This window comes from Misgurnus anguillicaudatus, chromosome 3, assembly GCF_027580225.2.
Source record: "Misgurnus anguillicaudatus chromosome 3, ASM2758022v2, whole genome shotgun sequence".
Taxonomy (NCBI): domain Eukaryota; kingdom Metazoa; phylum Chordata; class Actinopteri; order Cypriniformes; family Cobitidae; genus Misgurnus; species Misgurnus anguillicaudatus.
Genome location: NC_073339.2, coordinates 47,342,190 through 47,360,703, shown reverse-complemented (window position 1 = coordinate 47,360,703; position 18,514 = coordinate 47,342,190). Strand labels below are relative to the sequence as shown.

Genomic DNA, 18,514 nt, shown 5'->3' with positions numbered 1-18,514 from the left:
CTCAACTGTAAATAGTATAATTTATCTATAAAATGACACATCTGCAAAACATTGTATCCTTATTAACATTAAAGAAAACACAAAAAAAAGAAATATCGATCAACTTACAACAAAGAATAACTTTATTAACATTGTTTTTTAGTCTGTAACAGAAGACTTAAAATGCATCAATTTGCCTGAAAAAAAAATCAATCCTTATTTAAAGTATAATATTTTTTGAATACTTGATACTGAAAAATTAAATTAAATATAATCAATAAATACTAATAAAAACTCAAGCGGCTTTTCAGCGTGATTGGGGTGTAATGTCTTTAAGTGACAGTGCAAAAAAATCACTTCCTGAAAAAGTATTTTTCCCCAGGGTCTCACGCGCCCCCCCTGGTGTCGCTTCGAGCCCCCCCTGGGGGTCCCGCCCCACTTTTTGAGAAGCACTGCTTTAGCTAAAGTATCAAAAGACACTTTACGGTCTCCTCTATTTTGTGCAAAATAATCATTTTAAACATTCACACCTAACAAAGTTGTATTGCATAAAATGTAAAGTGATTTTTTTTTACTTTTTAAGCAGAAAAATAAGAAAATTGTGCTAACCTCAGATTACAGTGATCTTGACCACATGTGAACAGGAAGTTGACTATAGAAGAAGAAGTCACATAAAGTGGCTATTTGATTTTTGAGATAGAGCCTCTAGTGTTGGATTTATTAACAGTGTGACAACTTACCCGTGTGACAACTTACCCCGCTCTCCCCTATTTATAATTTAACATAATTATAACATAATTATTATGCACAGTTTTATATATATATATATATATATATATGATGTAAACAAAAACTTTTATTCTGCAAACGAATAATCATGATTAATCGTTTTGCAGCACTAGTGTGCATAATTATTTTGTATATGTAAATACACACTGTGAGTGAGTGTGTGTGTGTGTGTGTGTGTGTGTGTGTGTGTGTGTGTGTGTGTGTGTGTGTGTGTGTGCGCGCGCGCGTGCATGCGTGCGTGCGTGCGTGTATATATATTTATCTATTTATATGTATTTAAAAATATACATATTAAAAAAAATATTTATACATGTATGTGTGAATTTATTTATATATACATACTAATTACAAATAAATACAATATTTGAAGAGTTTCGTTGCAAAACGAGATAACCACCGTTTTTTTAATTGTTCAGAAATCTCGTTTTTTTGGTTGTGCATTCCAATTAATTTCAATGCAACTGCAGTTGGTTTGTTTTGATTGAAACCTTCATAACTTAAAAAATACAGCTAAGTAGCACCATAAAACAAAATAATAACATGATAACATAATAATAAACATGTTTTGACAAAAATGTTAAAAAAATGGATTTATCTCGTTTTGCAACGAAACTCTTCATTTATTTATATTTTATATGAAATATAACATTAAAAAAAACATACTTTTTTCTTATTTATACATGTAGGTGTGCATTTTATATACAAAATAATCACGCACAAATATATAATGCAAACCCAGACTTTTATTTTGTATGCTATTTAATCGCGATTCATCTTTTGATAGTCCTAGTTATAATAAAGTCCTATTCTGTAGTTTCATATTGTGTTCTTACCTGAGCTATTTTTGTTTATTCGGTTAGTTGAGTTGTTTTAGTTTTGGTTTGGTGTTGGGGTTGCTTTGATGTGTCTCATTTAGTTTCAGGTTTGTTTTGGGTTACCATGTGGGTTGTGATTTGCTTTTGTTTTTATTTTTCTCCCCTGAGGTGTAAAACCATAATTATGGGGTGTCGTCCAAAAGATTAGTTTTGGTTTTCATTTCTTGTCAATCTCCAGTTTAGCAAAAGACGACCCGTGACTCACCTGGCAAGCCTGAATTTATCATTCTCTCTTTTAAATTAAACAATTATAACAATGGGAAAATAACACCTGGTTTCCGACCTGGTAAGGTTAAAGAGCTATTGTTTGGACAGGTGTGCAGGGCACCCAACGAAACTAAAAGAATGAGGACAAAAATAAAGTGTGGAGGACAGAAGAGCAGACTGAAAGGATAAAGACAGTGGAGAGAGAAACGCTGTGATTAAATGTGTGAGATAAAGCTTTTCCAGTCTGATAATGTAGATTGAATGTCTTGAGTGAAGAGTCTCTTGTTAAGGTTGATTGACAGTCACTTTGAGATCCTCCCTTGCCCCTTTCTTCCGTTCCCAGGATGCTCGGCTCTCGTCCATAGCGACCGGCTGAAGAGACATTTGTCTTGTGTGCTGTCTTTGTCTGGGTAAAGAATCACTCTCGTCTCATTTTGTCTTTATTTATCTAGAGCTCTCTCTCTCTCTCTCTCTCTCTCTCATGCTCTTTACGTACTTGATCGTTCAAACCCAAAAAGTTCACCAAACTGCTAAAAATAATGACAGTCCACTAAAGGAGTAACTAACTTTCTGAAGTAATTAAGTGTCTATTTGCTGATGATACAAACATCTTATGTCCGTCTTAAAATGACTACACTATGTTTGTTCTGTGGGAATCGAGCCCATGGCCTTTGCACTTCATTGAGCTACTGGGACACCTAAGTTGGTTAAGTTTGTTATTGAGCTTTTATTATAATAATGGTTATTTCTCCTAGACAACACTGAGATGAAGTGGAAATTAAGTAATTATTCATTTGAATGATAAGAGACAGAGCGCAACGTGTATAACCTGAAAGCTACGCCCACCGAGGCGAAAACAATCAAACCGTCTCTATTGACTTTGTATTGCGAGAGACCGCCTCCTTGTCATTTCTGGCTTATAACAAAAAGCAAAATAATGCCCAAAAGCTGCTGTGTGACAGGATGTACAGCTAACAAGCCAAAAAACCCTGAAATACATTTTTATAAGCTGTCGACCCCAAAAAACGACCGTTTAAAGACACAAAAGTGGATACAGGCAACTTTTCATACAGTAGTACTATTATTATTAGATCTACGCCCACTGTAGGAAACTGTAGTCGGCGATCCACTTTTGTGTCTTTGAATGCTTGTTTTTGGGGTCGACAGCTTGTAAAAATGTATTTCTGTTTTTTTTTCTGGCTTGTTGGCTGTGCATCTTGTCGCACAGCAGTTTTTGGACGTTATTCTGTTTTTGTTATAAGCCAGAAAGATCGCCGTGATTTCACAAAGTAAGATGTGATCCTGGATCAGCATTTTAATCGAAGATCCCCCAACTTACCCTTAACTTAAACCCTAATCATTTTTAAACCCTCAAATTAGTGTGAAATAATAGTTTGAGGGGTATTTTTAAAAAAACCCTAACCCAATCCTAAACCTAAATCTAACATACACACTAATCCTAATCCTGCAATCTGATTGGATAATGAAAATGTTGATCCAAGACCAACAATGGTGTTGACCAGGATCACATCCTAATTGGTGAAATCAGCCGGTCATGACAAGGAGGCAGCCTCAGTGGAGACGGTTGGATTGTTTCCGGCGGTGGGCGTGGTTCTCAAATTAGAGGTGGGTGGAGCTTATTGAAGAACAGGAAGTGATGCGAATGAGAGCCACACTGGGCAGATGGCACCTGTGATTCAATCGCCGTGACGTCCAAAAGCTTAACACAAAACCCACCAGCACATATGGGACTCACTCAGTGTGTGTGTGTGTGTGTGAGAGAGAGAGAGAGAGAGAGAGAGAGAGAGAAAGAGAGAGAGAGAGTGTCTAAATGTTTTTCAATTGTCTGTGTTCCTCTCCGATGTTTGTTTGGTTTCTTTTTGGTGTGTGTGTGTGTGTCTGTGTGTGTGTGTGTGTGTGTGTTTAAGAGAGATAGAGAGCGGAAGTGGTAGTGCAAGTGAGTGTTGGAATGTGTGGTGATGTGTGTATGTGAGTGTGCGTGTGTGCGTGTGTGTGTGTGTGTGTGTGTGTTTGTCTGGCACTGCTCACTCAGGCATGAAGGTCTCAGCTGTATAGTAGAGAGACAGGGAGTCGTTCACTACAGCAAAGCCTGTTGGGCTCACTGCCCAGAAACACTTGACACTGTTGTGTTAACAGCTTAGAAACAGGGTCACCGTACACCTTTAATGACAGCGTGCTTGTGTGTCTGACTGTATGAGATTTAAATGAGGAGGAAGATTTTTATAGTCTCAGATTTCTCACTCATGCATGAATGCACAGAAAACCATTGCAACACTTAATCCAGTTTTACTACATTTGCACAGCACACATGGATCGAGTCATTCTTAATCTTTGGGACAGTACGCAACCACCCGAAACATCCTAGTGACTGTGACTGTTAATGTGTAGCGATGGACAATGAACTCCTAAAAAAAAAATCTAATTTAAACATCTCCTTATTTTTAATGTTTTAATAATCACTTTGGGGTTGTGTTGAAAGTTTTATTCTTCCTCTTACAGATTTGGATTACGTTGTCGTTCTCGGCTCAACTTTGAGTGCCAAGTTCTCAGGAGATCCAACAGAACTGCAATGCAAAGTTTCAAACGTTTCCAACCTTCACAATGGTCGTCTGGCAGTGTCATGGTTCCTTAAAAATGCTGTGCCCGGTGTTGACCCGGTAACCACCCGCACTGTGGCGTCACTGGATGAGAACGGAACTCTTGTACCAGGCGAGTCGTATGAAAGTCGCATGAAGGAGGGGCTTATCACGGTCACCCGAGTGGACCCCTATGTGTTTAAGCTCCGCCTCCTGCACACAACGGATGCGGACCTGGGCGATTACACCTGTGCCGTCACAGCGTGGATTCATTCTCAACATGGGAACTGGAAAAAGGCAGCTGAGTTCCTGAGCCCAACGCTCAAAGTTAGCTTCGCTAACAAAAGTAAGTGTACAATTTTAAAGAAATAATTAAAACTCTGTATTTACTTTCCCAACCTTGTCTCGTACCAAACTTGTATATGCATGTGTAAACTCATCCTTTTGTAGAACACAGAGAGTAAGTTAAAGGGACATTCCACTTTTTTAAAAAATATGCTCATTTTCCAGTTCCCCTAGAGTTAAACATTTGATTCTTACCATTTTGGAATCCATTCAGCTGATCTCTGGGTTTGGCGACAAAGAAATGCAATATTTTTCCTATTTAAAACTTGACTTCTGTAGTTACATCATGTAATAAGACCAACAGAAAATTAAAAGTTGTGATTTTCTAGGCAAATATGGTTAGGACTATACTCGCATTCTGGCATAATAATCAAGGACTTTGCTGATCTAACATGGCTGCAGCAGGCGTAGTGATATTACACATTGCCTGAAAATAGTCCCCTTGGTTACTTTCAATCTCAACTTTTAATTTTCTGTCGGTCTTATTACATGATGTAACTACAGTAGAGTCAAATTTTAAATAGGAAAAATATTAAAACTCTTTGGTTATGTTTTAACGTGATGCTAATGGTCTAATCAGATTCAATGGATTGTGCTAAGCTATGCTAAAAGTGCTAGCGCCAGACCTGGAGATCGGCTGAATGGTTTCCAAAAAGGTAAGAATCAAATGTTTAACATTTGGCGGAGCTGGAAAATTAGCATATTTTTTTTTTTAAAGTGGAGTACCCCTTTAACTTACTTAGATCGACTGAATGGATTCAAAACGGTAAGAATCAGATGTTGGGGAGCTGAAAAATTTGCATATTTTCAAAAAAGTGGAATGTCCCTTTAAGGCTGCAATCTGTAACTTTTGGCTCTCTATCGTCATCTCCATTTGAAACATAAAATTGCAGGTTATGTTTGTTGGAAAACAACTGACAATAGCTGCGTTTCCATTACCCTTAAAATTGCGCAAATTAAATACGGCCAATAGAAACACGTTCATTTTGCAAAAACTTCCATATATTGCAAAAAATTGTTTTAGGCTTGCCTGAGGTGGTTTTTCAGGCAATTCGGAAAAGGTGTATTTCACAAAACGGCAATGGAAAGTTTATTATTACCTGATGTAAGTCAGTCACAAAATACTCAAACCTACCAGATACACCTCAATATGAGTTTCCTTGCCAACAATGTTTGGATAACACTTCTACATCTTATTTGATTTAAAACAATCTACTTTTACCTCCAAGAAACACCTATACGTTGCCATTCCTGCTTTCTTTGGCATTAATGTTTGGATAATACTCTTACGTCTCTTCAGTTAAAAATAATGCTTAGTGCAGTGGATGTGATATTAGTAAACCTGCCAACATCAGTTGATGTGTAAATGCCGTCATTATGCAATAGTCTTTTGTCGACATTTAGAAAAGAACGCTACAGTTTTGCGCAAATGGAAACGCAGCTATTTTATGTGAAATCCAACCTGGTAAGGAGATTTTAAACAACCTGAATGCTTCACATTAGGCCTGTATGATATGGGGGGGTATCTGGTTTCACCGAATGACTTGAAAAACTTCTGCCCTGTAATTCTTGTATAGCTTTGAAATGTTAACTTGAGTAGTTATGTTTTAGATGCCTTGTCAAGCGACGAAATCCATATTATTTTCACCACCATGTCTAGTTCATCTCTCTACGCTTGTGAAGCGGTAAATCATAATACACAACATTGTGCTTCATTTGTGTTAACGGTTTAGAGGCCAGAAAAGAGCCACATAATCTTGAGTAATACAATGTTAAATATCAAAAACACAATCGATGTCTGGAGATGTGTTAATTTGGTTCACACTTTTACTCTGGATGAAACCTTGTGATGTAAAATCTCATCTCGCTGGTTTCCTGCATCTGCTCTTTTGCATTTCCATTGTTACATAACAGGAAGACCGGTATCGGCAGGAACACTTGTGCCGATCGTATGTTGTGTAATGAGGAATTCTCCGTTTCATGTGGTGATATAACTGATGGCAGTTTATACCTCATGCTGCTGTGTGTTTGTGCGATTGATGCATTTCTCCACATGCTGTGATTTATTCTGACAGTTTGAAACCGTATTGCAGCTATAATGGCTTCCTGAAGCATTTGGCATAATTTTGCCATTATCCAATATTGTGATATAATACAAGACCAATAACATCTTTGCATGAGAAAACATGGCCTCTGTATAGCTGCATAAAAAACAATGCAGTGGGTTTTTGCAGAAATGGCCTTGCATATCACTCAGTTGTTGGTTGGGAGACTTAATGGACTCCATCTGTTCGAACAGGTCCCGTCCTCGGAGTGGTGGCCCGACGGCTACGAGAAGCTACGGCGACCGGGTCTACGTTTGAGATGAGCTGCCAGGCCAATGCACAAAACCTGCCGCAGGGAACCGCTTTTTCCATTCTCATCCTATCGGAGGAGTCTGTAGGGTCGCCGAGCCGCAAACTGGCATCGTTGGGTCCTGAGATGGTCCTGAAACTGGAGGACTGGGCTGAACCTGGCCGGAAAGACAACCTGATGCTGGTAAAGACCGGGAAGAAAGAATTCCAGTTCCGGATCCAAGGGGTGCAGGTGACCGATCGAGGGTTTTACTCGTGTGAAATGAAAGCTTGGTCAAAGCAGCCTGGAGAAGACTGGATGGAGATGGCCAAAGGGGTATCCAATAAAGTCCAGATTGCTTTTGAGCACAGAGGTGAAAATGTTGGGATTTATTTGGGTGACTCTCATAAAAACACATCTAAATTCACATTCAGTTTTGTATAGATGGTAAACCAATTTCAGTTTATCTACAGTAAGAAATGACACTAATTGATCAAAATCTGTTTTTGGTTGAATTTGAAATTAAAGCTGCATTATGTAATTTTTGCCTCTATATCACCATCTCTGGTTGAAATGTAAAATTGCAAGTTACTTTTTTTAAGCTTACAGTTTTGAATCTGGGTAAAGGAGATGGATCACATTTTTAGTATGAATTGTTTTTATTTCCGCTCTATTTGACGTTATACATTTTCAAAATGATGCCATTTCACAGTGCCTGATGGAAGAATGGTGATTATTTTTATAAATCTAATACAAAGCTATTTTGGTGAACTCTCACTAGGTCCCACATTCGATGTGTCCATCAATTCAGACACTGTGAGTGTTTTTCCCTGGGAAACTGCAAAGATGATGTGTGATGTAAAGGTTACCGGGACATTGCCCACTACAGGCGAGTACACACTTCATTCACATCAGCAACAAAACACACAAGAGGCAAATATGCTATCTTTTATTTTTCTGTATCTATGTTTGTTTAGTAGCCATTTAATACCAAATAAGCTGTTGAAGATTAAAATGAGTTTATTAATTTGTGGCAACATTTCCTCACCAGCACATCCCTAAAGAAAACTCAATATGTTTTTTTTTTTATATTTTGACATTTAAAGATGTTTTAATATTTAAAAGCTACACAACCTTTTTTTATTTAAAGGTGCAGTGTGTAATTTTTAGAAGGATCTCTTGACAGAAATGCAAAATAATATACAAAACTATATTATCAGGGGTGTATAAAGACTTTTCATATTGAACTGTTATGTGTTTATTACTTTAGAATGAGATGTTTTATCTACATATACAGAGAGTCCCCTTACATGGAGGTCGCCATTTTGTGCTGCCATGTTTTTACAGAAGCTCTAAATGAACAAACTTTTCTACTAAGTTGTCTCAGACGATAACATATTTGTCCGGTGGCGGCTACCGTAGCTTCTCTATGTGTTTCAAAAGCAAGAGGTGAACAGTGGACTGAGCCGTTGGTTGCAATTCACAACCTCGCCACTAGATGCGGCAAAAATGTACACACTGCACCTTTAAGAATTAAAATATTAAAATCACAAAGATTATATTAGTAAAACTCAATTGGTCTGATTCACTAATAATTGTGTTTTTCGTATTTACACACACTTGAAATTCTCACGAAACCTTTCCTCCTACTAAACCTTCCTTCACTACTAAAATACTAATAAATTTGTTCTTATACCTGTACTTACGCTACCCAGTCTCACAAAATTACATACCTATAGGCATGTTATTTTTTTTGTGATACTGTCACAAATTTCCAAGTTTTTTTGTGATCGTATTATGAATTTCTGTTTACGTGTCATTGTCACATATTGGTTACTGTTTTTCCAATTTCCGTACCATTTTTGCTTCGGTTTAGGGTTAGATTTGGTGTTTGCATTAGGATGTCACTTTAAGTATTGGTTTATAAAAAAAAATTCAGATTTATTACATTTTCTAAATTTTAAACCATTGTCGCCAGGCATTAGGGTTAGAGTTGGGTTTGGGTAAGGGCGTCATTTTATGTAAATCTAACCCTAAACCCGAAGCGACAATGGTTAGAAAATAGGAAAAACAGTTGAGTAACCAATATGTGACAATGACACGTAAACAGAAATTCATGATACGATCATGAAAAAAATTTAAATTTGTGACAGTATCACGAAAAAGAATAAAAAAATTACGTGCCTAATGGTACGTAATTTTGTGAGACTGAGCTATTCTTACGTTAGTGAATTTGGAGTAATCGAAATGAGCGGCCACGTGCACAAGGTTGTCAATTTGCATAAAACATGCCCAAAACAGCTCCATGTATGGGCTTTCCGCAGCGCTGGTACACAGAAAATTTTAATGCAGTTTGTCACTGAATCAAAAGACCTTGAAAAGAAATCCATGATCATATGTTTTTATCGTTTATAATCTGTTTTAAGTAACATTAAAGAACTATAAGATGCGTTAACATTTATGAATTCATCATTAATTGAATATATCTGTATCTAAATTTAAAACGTGAGGGACAAAAGTGTGAAGATTTGTCATTACGCGCATCATCTTTATATGTGTAGGCTATAATAATGTATAATATACTGTATATATAATAATAGTAATATAGATCATGTATATAATATAGAAAATATAATATAATAATGTGAATTTTATATATCAACATTATTACATTGTAATTATAAAATAATAGTGTATGTGATTATTGCGCACGTGTGGTATTTGTTGTTCTTGAATTGTTTTGTACATTTAGAAGAAATTTTGATACGAAAGTTTTTGTTGAATCACGATTTTGTTCGTCACACACACATTTGTGCGAATGTATGCTTAGTGAATGAGACTCATTGTGTTGAAAGTACAATTCTGTACATGAATACCATAACTTAGGGTTATATTTATTTATAATAAGCAAAAAATAAAAAGATGTTTAGATATTTAGGTTTTTATCCGATTAGTTGATTATTCGAAAAAAGAATCATCCGATTAATCGATTATGAAAATATTAGTTGCAGCTTAAATGTAGTTTTTCACTTCCCTTATGTTAAAGAGATGGAAATTCTGTCATTATTTACTCAATCTCATGTTGTTACAAACCTGTATGAATTTCTTTGTTCTGATGAACACAAATGAAGATATTTTGAGGAATGTTTGTACCCAAACCGTTTGTGAGCCCCATTCACTTACATAGTAGGAAAAAATACAATGGAAGTTAATGGGCTCATGAACGGTTTGATTTTTAGGTGAACTATACCTTTATACAATTTCTATAAAAGCCATTTCTATAGAAACATCTGTGAGATCGTCATTTTGTTCATCAAAAAGGGTCATGCGCACTCTTCAATATGTAAATAACCTGATTTCAAGGTACCAATATAAAGTCCTTCATTTCTTTAAATGTGGTCTGTATAATAATAACAACAACCGATCTGGTTTATTAAATATTGATATGGTTTTGTATGCCTGTTTGTGTTGTGTTTGGACTTTATTAAGTATTTTTCTCAAAAGCGTTCCTGTGGCTCATGCATTAACACCTCAATAGGTTGTGGGTTCAATCCCAGGAACATGCACATTGCACTGTAAGTCGCTCGAGTTTAAAGTGTCTGCCAAATGATAGATAACCATAACTACATAACTCTTTGTCATTGGCTAAAGTTTTGCTGAAACAGCTGTGAATTTTTTCTGGGTTTGCCTGACAGCGGTTTATAATCAATCATGTGTGTTATTCTGTATGTTGATCTGATTTAACGCCATCTTCAGCTTGCACTTATGTAAGGTGCGGCTGTGACCGGTTGTGCACGGGGATAGATAAAGATACGAGGCTGTTCATCATGTTCAGACCCGTCTGTTCTTGGCTCATCTTGCAGTTTAAAAGTGGAAATGAATATTTAATGTTGGAAAAAGACTTTGTAAACCTTTAAAATGATGTAAGAAACTGGGTCACCAGTGAAACGTTACTGTGAGCGACAAAGACTTTATGTGCAGTGATCTATCGCACAGCCACAAGACAAATAACTTCTGTTTAATGAATCCCACAATGAGAAAATATCCCAAAATATATGCTGATGTAGACTAGATAGGACAGATATTGTGGGATACAGCCCAAACCAGATGATGAGAAAGTATGTCGATGATGGTTTTGTTTCCAATTTTAGTGAGCTGCCTACCTAGATGTCATTTTAGGGCCTGATTTTATTGCACTCTTGATGTGAAGGCTTTTCCAAAAAAAGAGGAAAAACATTTGTTTTGATAACAATCTGAGGCAAGAAATGTATTTTTTGTGAAGAAAGCAAGCAATATTTTTGTTGCATCCATATTTTTTAGTGAGCATTAACTGTTTTGCTACTTGTCTGCTATTTTAAGATGTGCCGACTCAGACGTTAGCGATATTTCCCAAAGACACATAATACTGTGTAATTTTACCCACGAGGATGCTTTGAATCATTGCATCATCTGTCTTGTAATATCTTTTATTCTCTTCAGCTTTATTATTTCTTAAGGCCAAACTCTTGACACAACATTTGCACAGTGATGTTACCAGCTGATGGATGAAGAGTCCTCTTTTGTGTCTTATGTAACACTCTGCGTGTCTTTTGTCCCAGGAAAACCTCATTTGGAAGTTGTAAAGATGAACAGAACAGAACAGTGAAATGTATGTTATGTATAGTAGGGCTGTCAGATGATTAATCGCGATTGATTGCATACAAAATAAAAGTTTGTATTTGCAGAATATGTGTGTGTGTACTGTGTGTAAATGTTATGCATATATAAATACACACATACATGTATGAATTTAAGAAAAAAATCATTGTATATTTTTTAAAATTTATATATAATATAAAATATATCAAAATCAAACTCTTTAACTAAATATATAATAACTACACACAGTGCACACACATGCATTATGCAAAAAAAAAAAAACTTTTGTTTTGTATGCGATTAATCGTGATTGGTCTTTTGACAGCCCTGATTAATATTAATATTTAAACACCATTATTGAACAAAGCAGCATTTTTACTGTTTCACAAGAAAACAAAACTGGGGCAAAATATCTATAAAATATCAATTGCAATTGAATCTGCAGCGACTCGGAAAAAAATCAACTGTGACCATAATTTAATTATAGGGCTGGGCAAAAAAACGATTTTTCGATTAATCATTTTTTTTAAACGTGGTCGATTCAGAATCTATTCTCAGAGAACAGAATCGATTTTTTTCCCCCATATTTTTTCTGCAAACACTGAACGCAAGATTAACGTTAATCAAATTACTAGTCTTCTTCACTAGTTGTCAACCTCTTTTTTGCCTTGCGAGATGTTACAAGGAGCCTGTCATTCTTTCATTCAGTGCTTAAAATGGCGGTTTTAGGTGCTTCATCGAAGTTGATGCCACCTTCGCATAAAAAGTAAGAGGTATGGAAGCATTTAAGATTTCGTAAGCAATTCGACAACGATAGTGTTGTGGCTTTTAATTTTTTGTTATTAATTACCAACTTATAAACTTATGTTCACTGTTATTTTTTATTAATATAGTATTTGTATTAAATCTATATTCATTGACTTGAATCGAGAATCGAGTAAAAAAAACAACCCGAGAAACGGAACCGAAAATTGAATCGAGAATCGAAATCGAATCGATTTGATAGCTTGTGAGTCGAAATTGAATCGATCTGGAACATCTGAATCGATACCCAGCCCCATTAATTGAATTTATGTTTGCTAGACATCAGCAGCAGAATAGTTACAGTATGTTAGAGACTTTTGAGAGATAATAAAAAGCAAATGATTTTGATGACAAGCTTTGTCTGGTGTTTCAAAATAACCAGCATTATTCAGTCTCATGACTTTAGTGCACATTTCTAAATGTATTGTTTTCATTGTACACTGCAAAAAGATATTTCTGAGTATTTTTTGTTTTCAGTACAAGTAGCAAAATGACAATAAGAAAATAAGTCTAGTTTTTAGACTTTATATTATAGAATTTATATTATACAAATTATACAAAATAAGTGAATTTGTGCTTAAAACAATAAAAAAAAATCTGCCAATAGGGTAAAAAAGTGTTTAAGAAAAATTTCAAGATTTTTTTTTTACCCCATTGGCAGATTATTATTATTATTTTTACTTGCTTGTTTTAAACACAAATTCACTTAAATTTTATGTTTTTTCTTAGGTCATCTTGCTCATCAATAAAAATACTAAGTTAAAACGTCATTTTTTTGCAGTGTAGTTCTTTAACTTGTATTTATTATTAATAAATAAACCGACCTCAAGATCTCACCAGGAAGCCCTACGTACGACAGCGACAGCATGTTAAATTATAAAGCAAGTTAAAACGCTCAATTAAGAATTCATTATACTTCAAAAACTAACCTCATGTACACTGCACACATCTGCGGTGCATTACGGCTCCGACACGGCCGCCAGAGCTGATAGTGGCCACTTTAGTCAGTGTTTAAACCACCAGACACGTTTCAAAACCATCCCAGAAGCGGCTCTCCGCAAAGTGCACCCTGTGCAGACTCTGATTATATGAAATATATATGATATATCAAGAAAAATATGAATGGAGAGGCAAATCTTGTAGTCTTGTGAGTTTGCAGCTTAACGTCTGAAATGCTGCTGGTGTGAGTTGGCAACGCATGTAGGAACAAAACCTTTCCGTAACGTGCTGCAGACGTGGGCATGAGGTGTAAATGAGGGGTAAGATTTGACTGTAAATACACATCAGGTGGTTTTGTCAAAAAAAAGTCTGATTCTCTTTTACACACATAAAATTGCTATGTGTGCCTCATACAGATTTGTGATCATGGGAATCTTTTGGGCTGAGCTCATTAAATTGATGCCCGTTGACTATTCATAGAGTAAATTCCCTCAGGCCAACAGAACACGTCAACACATATCACAGACGTAACACTCCAGACCATTGTGAGACCATTTAATGTTCCTTATCCACAGACTCTATAAATATCATTCGATATGCATTACTATAGGAGGTCACATCCAAACACCGGCTCAAGATCAGGGAGGTGTAATTGAATGTTAACATTTCTGCTTGAAAGCATTTTGCTATACAGTACATTCTTAAAGGAATATTCCACTTTCATAAAAAATTCTGATAATTTACTCACCCCCGTGTCATCAAAGATGTTTGTGTCTTTTTTTGTTCAGTTTTTGAAGAAAACATTTCAGGTTTTTTCTCCATATAGTGAACTTTATTGGACCTCAACAGTTTCCAGTTTCAGTGCAGTTTTAAATGACTTGAAACGACCTTACCGCAGCATACCTAGCAAAAAATTTACTTTTTAACCACAACTTCTCATCTTTCATTAGCCGTGAGATGCGCCAGCGTGACCTTGCGTACTGTATTGCGTAATCACATCGAAAGGTGATGCATGACATATGTGAAACTACCGCTCCAGTGTGAAGAAAGAGGAGCGTTCAGACGTTGTTGTATGTGGAATGATACTAATTAACAGTGTTGGGGAAAGTTACTTTTAAAAGTAATGCATTACAATATTAAGTTACTCCCAAAAAAGTAACTAATTGCGTTACTTAGTTACTTTTCATGGAAAGTGATGCTTTCATTACTTTTTAGTTACTTTTGCGTTACTTTTTCTTGGCTGATGCTTGATCTCTTTCAGGCCTTGTAGGTGTTTTTTATGACTGAAAAGTTCTGCATATTTCATTACAAAAATGTTGAGCTCCGACCTGCCATCTCAGTTTCTGACTCAAACGGTTCCCACACAGGCGTGTACGCATAGAGTGCATAATGTGACTACGTTTAGTTTAATTCAGTACATAATTTTTTAAAGCAAATTAATTAAACTAATAAAGTAACTTGCATTACTTTTTTTAAAAAGTAACTCAAATATTTATGTGTAGATTTAAAAAGTAATGCATTACTTTACCCGTTACTTCAGAAAAGTAATATTGTTACGTAATGCACGTTACTTGTAATGCTTTACCCCCAACACTGCTAATTAATGTATTTGTATCAATTTCATGTTTAAAATGCTTCGCAAGTGTTCGTTTCACATATGCAATGGGTCACCTTTTGTCGTGGATTACATAATACGTAATGTCGCACTGGCGCATCACATGGTTAGTGCAAGATGAGAAGTTGTGGTTTAAAAGTGCTTATTTTTAATTATTTTCGTTGAATGCATCTAGTTTTGTTTTCTCATTGTTGGCAGCAGCGTGCGTTACTTTTCAGCTAAATAGTTTCTTCCATTAATCTGCATTGTTTACCTCAGCAACAGGCTTTTTTTAACATTTAGGCATCACGTTGCTTTCCATTGGTCACTTCTATTACTGGAAAATCATCTATTGTCCAAAATTCTCAGTTTATAACAGTTTTGTGGTTGTATACGAGGTTTATAATGATCTGCATGAGCCGCAGTCCTTTGAATCCACAACACAATAACTGTAATTATAGACGAGCAGAAAATCTAATAAGACTTAAATCTGATTGGCTGTAAACCAATGCACTGTAGACTCACTGAGGTGTCTCAAACTGTGCTCAGGTTTACCAAAATACCAAAATCAAAAAGATATGAGCTTTCATCTAATCTGACTTGCGCTAGCCACATTCATTTAATAGCCGCATACATCTACTGTACATTAATGATTCATTTCATCGATTTGTGTCGTCTTATTTCTGTTCTCCAAGTAGGAGAAACATCGAAATGTTGATGATAAAAACCGAACTCTAATGACCCGAGCAGTGAAATCTTCCTCCGTCTGTTTCTCATCAGTTTCATTGTCTTCTGTGAAGAAGCGTTTCTAAAGGACGAGTCTTTGAATGGGCGCGTGGGTTTGACAGCAGTGGGTCGTCCTACAGTCAGTGTAATTGCTAGTTTGGGATCGGCGTAGCTTTATAGCCTTTCTCATACAACAGCACACACATCTGTGCATGTCTCTGCCAGCCTCTGTGTGCTTTTTATAGGGCATGTAACGTCTCTAATGGATCTTTAGTTCGCTGAAGCAATATGCGTTAGCAAGAAACAGAGCAGAACCATTCGCAATTCAAAGATCTTGGAAAGACCTCCGTAGTTTTCAGCTACACTAAAAAAAGGGCATTGTGCAGATAATAGACGATCCTTAAATAAGTTCAAAGGAAAGATTGAAAATTAGTAGTTGTTTTGAATAATTTTGACAATTTTTATTGACCATTCTTGTGTCCTGCTGGCATGAAACAATATTTTAATTAAAAAGTGAATGCTATAACTTATGTAATGGATAGTTCTGGTTGTAAAATGCAATGAAACGTGTTAAAATAGTCTGTGACAGCACATCAACTCAATAATATCATCCAACATTTGTTTCATAATTTAATGGGAAATACACTCACCTAAAGGATTATTAGGAACACCACTAATACTGTGTTTGATTCGAGCTTTGTGACATGGTGCATTTTCCTGCTGGAAGTAGACATCAGAGGATGGGTACATGGTGGTCATAAAGGGACGGACATGGTCAGAAACAATGCTCAGGTAGGCCGTGGCATTTAAAGACACCCAATTGGCACTAAGGGCCTAAAGTGTGCCAAGAAAACATCCCCCACACCATTACACCATTGCATTAATAATAAATTGAACAGGTGTTCCTAATAATCCTTTAGGTGAGTGTATATGCATAATTACGAAACTATGAATACTTCAACAAGACAATAACTATTGGAAAGTGCTGTAATGTATTTTAAACACTGGTGTATTCTGAATAAATGTGTTCATCTCTCATTTCTCTTCCGTTAGATGATGTAGCGTATGAGATCAAATGGTTTTTGGGTCGCCTGAAGGGTCCCAGTAGCCCCTTCTTGTTAGCCAGTGTTGATCGCTGGGGCGTCGTGCGCAAGACTCTTCGCAATGACAGCAGTGACTGCAGTCTGGAGCGGCTGGGACCCAGAAAGTTCACCCTGAACGTCCACAACGCCCAGGACAGCGACGCCGGGGATTATTACTGTACCGTAACGCCCTGGATACGATCGACCGCTACAGGGATCTGGAGCAACGTTCCCGAAGTGACCTCGACGAAAGTCTTCCTTAGTGTGAAGTTTGCATGTGAGTGGATTTAAACCATCTGACGTTGAACAGATTTGCAACATTTTACACTCCATCTAAAGCAATTTCTCATGCTTTTATACAGAGCGTTATTGGGAAGCTGCCAACACAATGTTTGCCACTCATTCCCACGACATTACATTTGGCTACGGTTCTCAATGCATGTTGGAGCTTGCAACTGGTCTAATATATTAAGATGCCTGACAGTAAACAATGATGTTGCAAACCTGTTTCTTCCATACAATTTATATTGTAATGAAAGATTATATTATCCAAAAGGACAAAAACACAATAAAAAAGGAATGTGCACTACATTCCATCTTCTGAAGCCGTACGATGAGAGAAATATGCAAATATTCTCACTTTTCGGATGACTTCAGAAGTGTTGAAAATCCAGCACACGAGTCGTAGCTTTATTTTTGTGCCATTTATGCTGACGTCTTTGTGTTTTCCTTTCAGTGTGGAATTCAATGAAGCTGCCTTTACTGTACGGGATCTGTGCTTCGGGAACAGTGGGCGTCTTTTCTCTCGTACTGGGTTTGGTTTGTGCTCGGTGTTGCTTTAAAAGCACAACATCTTCTCCTCGCTCTCGCACCAAACTTATGGAGCTTGAGATGGATTGACAACCACAGAATCTCAGTAGCTGCTCTCTTCCTGCCTGGACACCATGTTGAGGGCTTGACGGACAGGTGAAGCTTGTTGAAAGACTTTATTGTGCAATGCCTGTGAGGACGTGACCATAGGAAGAAACCGGATTCTCAGAGAAAATCACTACTGTCTCAGCGTCGACTGCCAGGGCATTTAACCGATATATTGCACTAAACATAGTCTGTCAGCAGGAAGACGTTTTATGGATCTTTTAGAAGTGTTTTTAGAGTCTGATGAGATACCCGCCATGCTTCGCAGTTTTCACAGATTGAAGGATTAATTACACTACATTAAGCTCCAAAGAGCCACCTGCCTCCAGATCAGGGTTTAAACTTCTTTCTTCTGACTATGGTGCTACTGTCACTTGCTGAGACATGGGAGGAGCTAAACCCGTGCCGAAATGTGAACACTGTTTATGTGTGATTTTGTGACATAAGCGTTGTACTGTATGCCCTATTTAACATTCTCCCACCCGTCCGAAATTTACTGGTTCTGACCAGCAGATTGTTTTAAATTATTTTTTTAATTGTAGGACAGATTGATAGGTTAATTGCCATTCTAAAGGGAGATTACACTGCATTTAAAGCATTAATGTTTTAGACCAGGCATCATATATGGGCTATAATGAGGATATGATGTCATTGATGATGTCAGTCAGTGTTCTTTTGTACGAAGTAAAA

The 18,514-nt window shown here is 36.6% G+C and overlaps 1 protein-coding gene across 1 annotated transcript in view; it reads left to right on the top strand.

Annotated features, from left to right (window-relative positions):
- The window catches only part of ptgfrnb (prostaglandin F2 receptor inhibitor b), a 39,016-nt gene extending 20,502 nt beyond the window's left edge, over window positions 1-18,514 (top strand). Inside the window, exons 5-9 of the mRNA XM_055206204.2 lie at window positions 4,371-4,793; window positions 7,092-7,499; window positions 7,908-8,015; window positions 16,881-17,186; window positions 17,646-18,514. Of these exons, the coding sequence (XP_055062179.2) occupies window positions 4,371-4,793; window positions 7,092-7,499; window positions 7,908-8,015; window positions 16,881-17,186; window positions 17,646-17,809 (1,409 nt within the window). The 3' untranslated portion in view covers window positions 17,810-18,514. The remainder of the gene's footprint in view (window positions 1-4,370; window positions 4,794-7,091; window positions 7,500-7,907; window positions 8,016-16,880; window positions 17,187-17,645) is intronic.